At 37.1% G+C, this 12,019-nt stretch overlaps 1 protein-coding gene across 1 annotated transcript in view; it reads right to left on the bottom strand.

Annotated features, from left to right (window-relative positions):
- The window catches only part of LOC110092851 (transformation/transcription domain-associated protein), a gene marked incomplete at its 5' end in the record, with an annotated part of 60,923 nt that overhangs the window by 38,357 nt on the left and 10,547 nt on the right, over nt 1–12,019 (bottom strand). The window contains 8 exon segments of the mRNA XM_020817549.2: nt 984–1,334; nt 1,422–1,682; nt 6,622–7,272; nt 8,412–8,633; nt 8,753–8,974; nt 9,103–9,252; nt 9,530–9,905; nt 9,986–10,467. Of these exon segments, the coding sequence (XP_020673208.1) occupies nt 984–1,334; nt 1,422–1,682; nt 6,622–7,272; nt 8,412–8,633; nt 8,753–8,974; nt 9,103–9,252; nt 9,530–9,905; nt 9,986–10,467 (2,715 nt within the window).

The raw sequence follows: 12,019 nt of genomic DNA, 5'->3' as shown, positions 1-12,019 counted from the left end.
AATTGACAACAAAATCAGAGTTGGTCTTGCAAGCAGGGAACGTGTGGACGTGAGTTCTTGGATGAATATGGTGCGGGAATGAGACGGACAATAATAGCACCAATGACAAGAACATAATTCTTTCTAGAATAGATCTTGAACATTTCGATCAATTCAACACTCCCAAAAGAAAGAAAAAGATATAAGGCCAAATATTCATTTCATCAAGCCCTCATATTCCTCAATTGGGGTTATTTATAGGCTTACGAGGCCTACTTAGACTAGTTACCCTACTAAATTAATACAAGTGGAATCACATCAAATATTCATGAACATGAGTTTTATCAATGACATATATGAAATTTAGGTATAGAAAAAGGTGAAGAAAATACTGCGCTGCACATTATCCAAATCTTTTTGACTGCCTGAAAGTTAAAATATAGATTAGAAAGCTTCACAGAACAATTTTTTTATTGGATTAATCAAAATATATGATAGATTCATTCCTAGCACAGGTCAAAGTTAGAATATTGATTTCTTAAAGTGCATGCCTCTTTATTCCACCGAAAGTATGGCATTCACTAAAAAGTAATCAGTAGGCCCAAAACGAGAAGCAAAGCACGTGAAAAAACAAGTGCAAAGTGAAGATGAGCAAAGACACAGCAACATAAAGTATGTGCTAATATATATTAACGTGCACATATTTAAACCATCATTATCCACTAAGCAGATATCAAGAGCAAAGAATCAGAATTTTGACACTGCACCGGCCATCCCCACTGAAGAATGACTAGTGAGTTTAAGGTCATTATATATTTGAAACATGACTGATGGATTGCATGTTCCACATGTCAACTGCAACAGAAAAAAATCCTTCCAGAAAAATCAAAACTTTAGACTTAAGAAGTTAACCATTAATCTCTAAGTAATCATCACTGCTGAAATATTTTGTGAGTAAAGCAGGGAAAAAAAGTAGAAAAACATGTGTTATTGAAGTAGCATACTTGTTTGATTTGAGTTCCAGTTGAAGAGCCTGAATCCCTTGCCAGACGTTGAAGGACACGAACCATTGGACCTATAAATGGATCAATCAAACTCCTTTGAACTTCTGTTAATGTTTTAACAATGAAGAGTGAAAAGCTGATCATTGAATTAGAGCCTGCTTCAAGTGACATCTGCGGGGCTGTAGCAGCAAGATTCTTTTGAATGAGATCTGCAACCCTTTGATATAATAACTTCACATCATGAGGTGTACTGGCTGCCTCAAGCGGGAAAGTATTGAAAACCATCTTCAATAAGGAGCAAAGGGACTTGCCAGCATCTAACATCTTGCTACGGATGCAGGGTTCAAGAATCTAAATAGAACCAAAAATAATAATAATTATTATTATTATTTTGCAAAGAGGTCGTTAAGATAAATACAAAAAAATGACTAGAATCGCCTGTGAGATATGATTAATATTGTTTCTGATAAAGATGCGCGGCTGCTTTTCCAAAACTTTGTTCATAACATCAAGACCCTGAGCAAGAGCAGTTGCTGGATCTTTGGGCTGAGAAGGTTGCATATTTCCCAACAGTTTCTCAAGATAATTGAACTTGACATTAGCATTTGGCCAGACCTCCAAGGCCTGTGTAAGTAACTCCAGTGCCTGCTTGTACATAAAGCTTGATTCCTTGTCCTTAGGTTCTATCACCAGTGCAACCTGCTTTGGAAAAAGGTAGTCAGCACCTAACAAAAAGAGTGCAAAACAAAAAAGAACCAGAGAGCCCTAAGCTATTTTCATGATACTTGATCATCTGAAATAATAGCATACAACACTATCAATCAAAACAAGAGGTAGCTGTTCTAATCATTCTCCGATCACAATACATGACTCAATGGAGATAGAAGTTTTGCATTTCAGATTACGCATGTCAACAAGTAAACCTTCCACTAGATCATAAAAAATCAATCTAGTTATTTTAGTCGGTTCCTTAGACCATCTGCATTTTTCCCACACATCTTCACCAAACGCTTTTATAGATACTCCTAAATATCCAGAGAAAGAAAATTTGCACTACTATATGGACCACATTTTCCAAGAGAAATTCTTTCTGGTTGATATCTTGTCATTACCATCATTAGCCTTATCCCAATTATTTGCGGGTAAACTATTTGGGGTCATTCTAATTGATATCTGTAAGCATGAAATTCTGTCACTGCAAGTTTTCATTTAGAAAAATCAGAACAAACATAATTTGAATATGTAATATTATCAATGGCAGTATCGTTTTATGAATATGATTATAGAAGCACATTGGAATAATTTTACCATGCACATGGAAAGAAGGTCGGCTACATCAAACTCTTCCTAGACCCCACATTTACGAGAGCCTTAACTACTGAGTGCAACCTTTTATGGATAGAAGTGGAAGAACAATAAACGCAAAACTTGACATTTTTTAAGCATATGATCATTATCCCTAAGTCAAATATTTTAAATCCATTTCCTAAATCCTTCTATGCCATGAGCTTCTGAATGGAGATGTCAGGTTAATTATAATCAAGATTAATAACTTGGAATAACTTCAATCCATATATAGACATCTGATTTTTTTTTTTTTAAGTAAATCAAGTTTAATTTAAGCAAAAAGAGGCTGATGCCTCTCAGTTGGAGCCAATTGCATTACACTCTTCAAGATAAACAGGTGAAATCTTGTCGCTAAAAATGTGTGGAACAACAAAAGATTAATAAATCACTAAAATGCTTTTTAAAGAAGACTGGATAATAAAACCTACTGCATCAGATGACAAAATATCAAAAGTTGCCCATATAAAAACAGTATAACACAAGACTGCTAAAGAAACATTTTCATTTCATAAGCTTTCAATAACCGATGAGGTAATAATGTGAGGAGAGATGATGTGAAACAAACATGCGAAGAGCTCGACCTTTTAGGTGAGATTTATCGATGCTAATTTGGTGGGATTCAGGGATATGACATGATTCAAATTAGTCATCTAGTTGTCTAAACCATTCCTTAAAGTAGTAAGGGTCCGAGGAACCATCAAAGGTGGGTAGACGGTAAGGTGACTCAAAGTGAGGTCGTTGTGGCTTAAACTCGGGTCTAGGTTGAAAAGTAGAGTGGGACACATAATTTGAGCGGGGATAGTCAACAGGTTTCTCCGTCATAATTCTAGTCATATTGCCCACTAGGTTAACGAAGTCATCTAAACTCTTTTGGAGTCTTATCGGGTCCATGGGTAAGTGTCAAGTGAAATCTAATTAAGATTGGGTGCTAGGTACAACACTTCTACAAAGAGAAAAACACCATTTCGACTTGCTATAAGGTGCAGGAAAATACTGGACCGCAAGCTAGAAGAAGGGTTTAAGTCACCCGGTGTTTAGGGAAGTTGCTATGGCTTGGGCAGCACCTAAATCAAAGGTTAGACTCACTTAAATACTACCAAACAGCGCAGAATTTTTATGTGGACAGCAAACTACAGCAGTTCGAAAAACAGGACAGCAAACTAGAATGATGGACGACATTATCTAAGCAATTTGGGTGGACGGTAGAGTGTGGACAGCAAGGGGATGCTTCCTAAATCTATCCCAAATGGTTACTAATTGGCGCAGGAATTAAGTGGACAGCAATTTCAGCAAAGGGTTAAGTAACCTAAGTGTTTTGGTAAGGTCTTACAGTGAAGGAAGCACCTAAACAGTGACGAAAGTTCTCTAAACGATGTCTAACAGTTGCTGGAATGGTGCGAAAAACAGCTACAAACAAAGGTTGAGTTGCCCTAAGCACTTAGTAACAATGTAAGTCCAATGACTGCACTCACACTCTAGCTAGGATGACTTAAATGCCAATGTATGGGTGCAGGAAATGCAATTACAGCAGTGAAAACTATGAAAAAATTCTAAAAATGCAATGATACGCATGCAAGTTTTAAGCTACAATGAAAAAGCTAGACCCTAGGATGTTTTTCTACACATGTCGTGCATGTCTACCATGCTCTGATACCAAGATGATGTGAAACAAACATGCGAATGGAGTTACTTTAAGAAATTAAAGAAAGCAATTTAAACAAAATAATCCAAAATAAAATTATCACTTATAACAAAGATTGATCCTTGGAGTTCTCAGTTTTTAACTTGCTTAGGCAAAGAAGAGATAGATCGATTAACCAAACAATTCAAGAAAACGCAAAGAATAATTGTACGCTACGACAATAAACAAGAATCCATGATTTAATATTGAGACCTTTCACCTTTGGAGCCCATACGCTCAACTAGTCTAGGCTTTAGTGGAAGAAGAATCTCCACATTAGAACTGAGGTCACTTTGAGGAAGAATGAGCCTAAGATCGTCGTTCTTGGATAGGTGGCCGGAGTGGTGGAGGGTGGCGGTCGTCTAATAATACAATATTCTGGCAGTTTCTGGGTGGAGGACAGCTAACACTTGTAGTCTGGAATCCAATGGAAAGGCAATACAGAGCTCTGATGCGAATGTTTGGATGCTTGCAAGGTGGCGGACAGCAGCACACAACTCCTAGCTGTCCGTGGACAGCAGTTTGGCAATTTCAGGGTGGAGGACAGCCATCCAGCTTGATCTGGACTCCTTGGACAGCAATCTGATGTTTCTGGACAGCAGCTTTTAGGCTCTGAACTTCAAGGCAGCATTTAGAACGCGTCCAGAATTCTTTGGATAGCATGTGGACAGGAGAAATTTCAGGGATTCCACCTTCCGGAGGCACAAAGCTAAGGAGGGTTCAGCCGTGAGCTAGAGGGAGAGGGAGGAATTTAGAAAACTGAAATTAATTTCAGCTTCAAGTGTTTTTTGGAGGGAGATTAATTTGAAATTTCAAATTAATTCAATAATAGCTATGGGTTATTAATGGAGGAAGTAAATAGGGGCTGATTAGTGAGCCATTAATGTAATTGAAGAGAGAGGGGCCATATAGGGCCGCCAACATGACAGGAGAGAGGAGCTTGGGTTTTAATGCGATGGGACCACAAAAATTAATCACAGTATTTTATCTAGAAATTCTCATGTTTCAATTAGAGAAGGAAGGTTCCTAAATTAAATCAATCAATTGGATTGAATTTGAATTTCAAATTCGAATTCAATTCAAATTTTAATTGATTGCATGAATTTAAGGAGGCAATTTAGGAAACTCTTGAATGGCTAATGAGCTTCAGTTTCATGATCTTGAAATTCGAATGGAGGGGGAGAAGGAGGCGGCGACAAGGTGGGAGGGGACCAGTGGCTGGGGGCTGGCCGGCGGCTGCTGGCGCGCGGAATGGGCTGCAGGCCGTACGGTGTTGGAGGGTGCAGTTCGCGGCTGGGCGACCAAAGGGGAGGGGCGTGCGACCGTGTGAGTAAGGAGAGAGGGAGGATTGGAAAACTATCGGATCCGAGAGAGCGGATCCGATCCTCCACAAGTCTGATTCAACCCAAGTCGTCGTGACGGCGATGTGATCAAGAGATTACAACAACAACAACAACAACAACAACAACATCAAGCCTTTATCCCACTACGTGGGGTCGGCTACATGAATCCTTTTTCTCCATTGTGTCCTATTAAAAGTCAAATTCTTGTTTAAATCTAATAAAGAAAGGTCATTCCTAATATTTTCTAACCAAGTCTTTTTAGGTCTACCCCTACCTTTCTTAACATAAGTCAAATCTAATACCTCTACTCTCCTAACCGGGTCATTGCAAGGCCGCCGTTTTATGTGACCAAACCATCTAAGGCAACTTTCTCTAATCTTATCTTCTACTGGAGCAACTCCAACCTTTTCACGTATATGCTCATTTCGTATCCTATCTCTAAGGGTAAAGCCACTAATCCACCTGAGCATCCTCATCTCTGCCACACTTAACTTAGTATTATGCTTCTCTTTTAAAGGCTAACATTCGGCACCATAAAGCATTGCAGGCCTCAATACCATCTACTGCAAGGATTGAAAGGAAAAATAAAAGTAGAACAAGAGATCTAGAACTCACAAAGAGATCTAGCTTCTCCTACGAACTCACTAAGAGATCATGGAGGTTTGCACTCACAAAAAGAACAAGAAAAGTCAAATTTTCATTCATCCAAAAAAACTAACTATTACATGAGAAAAGCGCCTTATAAATAGGCCTCAAAATGACAAAGAAGCAAAAGACTAAAATGCCCATTGGGCTACAATAGCTATCAAATACCCATGAGGGCAAAAACGGAAAAACATAAAATAAAAATAAACTACTACATAAAATGATGAAAATACAGATCATGATCGTGGTCGTCGATCTCCGGCATCTCCTGAAGGTACATGTGTCGAAATCGCTGCTGATGTCCCCATCAAGATATCTAACAACAACTAAGTTTTATTGACAAATGAAAACTTCAGCATATAAGCCATCGTTACATAAACAATAGAGCAAACAGGAGAAAAAAAATTATATTGAGCCAAACATTCACAAACATTGAATTCAGCAGTAACCTCGCTTAATGAATAACGAGTACAATAACCATGCTTGATAAATCCAATATTTTCTAAGACGTAACAGCACAAGCAGGGAAAACAGATCATGTAATGATAAAAAGAAGGCTACATAATGATAAAAGATGAGTATATATATAATCGAAAGGAAAAGAAGAATGGTAGATTCTCACTCTTATTAGAAAAGTGATAATCATCTCCTCCATTGCAGCATTAGGTTTATACTCTTCATCAGCTTGACCAGCAGATCCAGGTGTATCAATACATGGGATAGATGAACCAACGGGTGAAATTACACAAAGGGACTGAAGGCCTGGTTCAACCTTGACCCGCTTACTCAGGTCATCAGAAAAAGTTGAAGTGTCTACAGGACGCTTTAAATCCCCAGCAATAGGATTAGGAATAAAAGCATCGCTAACCTGGCCATGATCATCTGTTTCTAGCACAACTCTCATTTCTTTCTGCCTTTGCCTCTCCCAGGCAACAACTAAACCAGCAAGTTCAATGGCAAGGCGTCTATTTTCAACTGTTGTGTTGTAAGGCAATCCTAATCGGCTGAGAGAGTTCACCATCTGAGGAACAAATTGTGCTCTGCAACTATAAAATAGATCTGAGTGCCTGACAATTAGCTGAAAAATATGGATCATATTGGGAATTGAATGGCCCTCTTCAACAAGTATTTTCTTGGTATAACGAATCCATATTGGTACTCTACTATCACCAGGAGGAAGCCGTCGTGGGAGAGCAGGCATCAGTATATCAAGAGCCTGTTTAACTAGCAACTTATTCTCAGGTTGGCAAGTTCTTAGCAGAGCAATAAAAACCTGAAAAATCATTTTCATTCACAAAATGATCAACTTTATAAAAATTAAAAAAGATAAATCAAACCACAGAAGATAAATAAGCATCAAACGTCAAATATGATACGCTCTGTTTCCCAATCCATTGACCTATCCAATTATGATTGAGAAATCAAGGTTTTAAAAACCCAACTAAACCAACCAACTTAATCAGTTAAACCAGAAAAGAGTTTTCAGATCATTTCAAAAGCAGTACTTTATAACGAACCACCTGAAGAACCTATTGCCAAATCAGAAATCATAGAACCCAGTTCACAGCCATTTTTTGAACTTTTAGTCTCGCTCCTCAACCCTCAAGCCTAAATATAAAGATTTTATGTAACTTTTTGAGTTTCAACTTCCTTATTTTTTAATCTTATAAATTTATGTAAGAATCCTTAATGGTCTTACATGATAAGACTTATTAATGTTTTATCATTTAAAATTTTGTAAGATTATAAATGCAAAATCCTCCTTTTCCTCTTACACACACACACACACGTGGTTTAAAGTTCATTTTATAGATTGATGATATATGGCTTACCCCATTAATTCTCTCATGGATTGTTTCTTTCCACTCTGTAAGAGTGGCGAGGAATGGTAGATATGATCAAGAAGGAGATCACTTGGTGTTTGTTGTGAGCTTCCCTCTTCTATCTATCCAGATAAACTTTTCTATCCCTTTTTCTTTTCATTTTCATGTCTTATTTTGGGTTTTTACCATCACAATCAAGCTACCAATTCATTCAAATAGTGTTCAAGCAAGTTTTATCCCTATATTAAAGTTTTCTTCATCCTTAATTATCCTTCATCTCTTTCATTCTCCTGGTTTTTCCATCATTGCTTGTTATTTGGATTAGTTTCACTATCAAACTTATTTAAAATGTCATGAAATCTGGATATTTGTTTACCAACATCATATCCAAACTCCAGTTAAAGTTTTTTATGATGAAAAGTTGTATTTTAAGGTTGTGACAGTTGCTTTATTTAAAGAAATTGTAAAAAAGCATCTTGGTTATTGCATCAGGTAGATCATATAACAACCACATAATCCAAATTTCGTGAAACATAAAGTCAATTTTACATGCATTCATGATGAATCTATTTGATCAGTTGAAAAGAACCTGAAGAATAATTTTCTCAGGAGCTTGATAAGCCTCCAAGAAGTGGCAAACATTTACAAAAGCCCATTGTTTACTAGAATTATCTTCACGCTTCAGATGGTTCCAACCAAATTTTATGAGCTCCTTACGGTGATGTACAAGATCAGCTTGCAGATATTTCAAAAGTAATGTGGCGAGCTGTAGAAGTTCAATCCTCAAGGGTTCATCATATTCAGCACTAACCTATACCAGTAGACAACAATTATTATTTCTTTTATCCTAAAAAAGAAGTACCTCTATCAATAAAGAAAGTTTTACAATCGCAATATCTAAAAGCAACCAAACATTATATAAGCAACCACCTCTTCAGGAGGATCAAGAAGCTTTTCAACAATTGTTTTGATTACAGCAGCGTCAACTACTTCCCAGCTTTGTTCATTTTGAAATGTATGAGCTAACATGGGAAGAATCAAAATTTGCATGGCAATGACCAAGTGATCTTGACCATATAACTTTGACTGGAAGACATTCAAGAAGTGCAAAAGAATTACTTTCTTCAAGCTTGGTGGATGTCCTTCAGCAACCTGAAGCCCAATACTATCAATATACTCCTTATGAAAGCAAATGTTGATACAGAAAAAGGAAAATGATAAAAATGAAAAGTAAGCATTGTAAAAGATGACTTTATAAAAATATCTAAAACCATACTTACCTCGATAATATAGAATTCCTTTAGGAACGTATAATCTATGCGACTGTGGAACAAGAAAATTGATAGCATTTCAAACAAAGCTCCAACTTCCGACTTATCATGCCTTAAATAATTGAGAAAGCATTTGACAAGCCATTTGCTTTCCTTGACCTGCTTGTTTAAGAAAAAGCAAAATAGTTGATAATATGATGAATACAATAATCAAAGATTTTCTATGGTTTACACTCAACAGCATATCCCCAATAACGAAGCATTTCTAAAAGCCATCTGTTTAAATAATGATAAGGTGAACCTCAGAAGGTTTCAAATGGAATCAATAATTTAAATAAAATATATAAAAAGCATACAATGTGGTCAAAGAAATCACATTCAAAAGACGATAAGCAAAGCAGAAAGCTAGAAAGGTTACATGTACTGCCAGACTAACCTCAAGTAAACTTAATTCCTGCTCATTCTGTAACCTTGCAACCCTGGCTGGTGACTTCCAAGCTCGCAATAAAGTTTCAAACACAGTTCTATTGGTATAAAGCCAAGCAGGCATCAATTTAACCAAAGTTGAGATAATATAAAGTCCATGAAAGTAGCCATCAGAGCTTGCTCCCAAGTTCGTTGATGAAGCAGAAAAACTTTCTGAAATGGGATTATTAAACGCTTCTTCAGTCATAGCAGAACATTTTTGACTAGAAGATCCATCTGCTGGTGAAGAAAATTGTGGAAATGCATTGGAGATTATCTTTTGTGGTGACCTGGCCAGCTCTTCTCTCAAGGGTTGACCTGCATCTGAGCAAATTATATACATGAACCTGAAAGAATCAAAGAATGTGGATCACTAACATTTCATCTTCTAGCGCCTCCTATTTCCTATGGTATATCATATGCTTACCGCCTAAAATATTTTGGGCGATCTAATCGTGCAAGAAAGTAATCAACAGCTTCTGATGCATAACGATTCAAAAATTTGGCGAGTGGAATCCGATATGGACTGTTAATTTCACTATAAAACTGTCCCTGGGGAAGTGCTCCCTCCAGGTCAATTACAATTGTGACAAGATCATCAAGAAACTTCCCAGCAGCTGGTGGGAGTAGATGAAAAAGATCAATCATGGCTGCAGCAACCTTTGGTTCATCCCCAGCCTTCCAAGACTTCTGAGTTTGAGCAAGCTTTTCAGGTTCTAACCATTTTTTCAAATGATCCAATAGCTTAACGCCCAAAGTGACATTGAACCAGTTTGATAGAAGCTCAAGTAAACGGGCCAATCCTTGGAGCAAAGGCATGGTAAGTGATCTTGTATGTGCCAAGTTAACTAAAATAGGCCTTAAACTGCTCTGCAAAAGATCCTTTGGCATCTTCTGTTGCTGGATTACCTGAAAGTATTGCATAGCTACATATATAACGGTCCGAAATAGATAAATGTGTACATGCACGTTGGCTCAAGAAAAAAAATGGCACGAATGCATAAATCCCGCTTTGCAGCCGTAGGATTCTATTCCCCTTAAGTCAAATTGTAGTTAACCAGATTTCCCCTGAGGGTAGTGTCAGGGTTTAAAGATCTAGGGTCCTTACTTCCTTTAAGCGCAAGCACTCAAAGTTAATTACCCCTCTTAACACGTAAGAGAGAACTCTCGATTAACGATGAATATATTTTAGGTAATTTGGTCTCAATAGTTGGAAAATGTAGGTAAACCCGATCAAGATCCCATGATTCCGTCGTCCCGGGTATACAGTAGATTTCAGTCTACCAACACTAACAATCATTAATCGTAGTATCCAGGAAATCTGATTAGCAACCATGGGTTGCCTCCTCTCAGGGATCCCGAGTAGACTGAAGTGGTTAAGTGTGGGTTTTAATTTAGTTTAGTTTGGGTTGTTTTTTTTTTTTTTTTTTTTTTTTTTGATTTAGGATTTACATCTGTTAGAATACCCATAAATTTATTTAGTTTGGGATTTATGACTTCATTTAAAAGTAACCCAGGAGTTTGGATTGGAGCGGGACTTATGACTTCCTTAGGAAGTAGCCCAGAAGTTTAGATTTAGATTAAAACTTAAGGCTTTCATAGAAAGTAGCCCGGGGATTTAAATTTAAAATTGAAGTTCATTACTTTATTTATGAGTTGACCAAGGATGGACCTTACAACCTAACTCTACAGCGAGGATGCCCGGAGGTTTTAATTATTTGGGTAGAACTTATGGCTTCCCTTAGGAAGTAGCCTAAAAAAAGAGGGACTTACAATTTATTTATTTATTTATTTATTTTTACTTACAATTTAATGCTATTAGACTAAGATGCCCAAAAGTTTAGATTTAATTGTTTAGGTTTTAGGCTCATTGCAACTTATTTAAAAATTTTCCTAAATCATGGGTCTTACGACTTCACTTAGACGTAGCCCGATAACGGGTCTTAGAATCTAATCTTATAGACTAGGATGCCCAAAGACTTTAATCATTCGGGTAGGAGATCCTACGATAGCAATTCCACATGCTTTCAACAAAGGAATCATAATTACTATATTTCAAAGCATTATTTAAAGATGAAATTCTCTCTTGAGGCTTTTGCCTTAATTTTTTAACAAGAGTTGTCCTTATGACTAGATTTGAGTAGGGACTTATGACCTCTACTAAGGGTAATCCGAATATTTCAGCTGGATAAGTCTAGTGCTTCCTTAGAAATTGCCCAATGATGGGTCTTACGATCTAGCATGTGGCCTGCGTTGTGGGTCTTACAACTAAGCCCTATAGACTAGGATGCCCAGGTGAGCGGTCTAGGGTTATGTTATTACTTAAATATTTCCCTCAGTGGTCGGACTTACAACTTTTATTAAAAGTTTCCAATGTTTTAATTAGCGTTTAGGGATTAGATCAATTTCTACCTAAAATTTTCCCCTAAAGTCCAGCTTACAGCTTTCCTTTGAAAGTTAC

The sequence above is a fragment of the Dendrobium catenatum genome, unplaced genomic scaffold (genome assembly GCF_001605985.2).
Source record: "Dendrobium catenatum unplaced genomic scaffold, ASM160598v2 fragScaff_scaffold_1220, whole genome shotgun sequence".
Classification (NCBI taxonomy): Eukaryota; Viridiplantae; Streptophyta; class Magnoliopsida; order Asparagales; family Orchidaceae; genus Dendrobium; species Dendrobium catenatum.
Note: the sequence above shows the minus strand (reverse complement) of the source record. Positions and strands in the feature narration are given on the sequence as shown.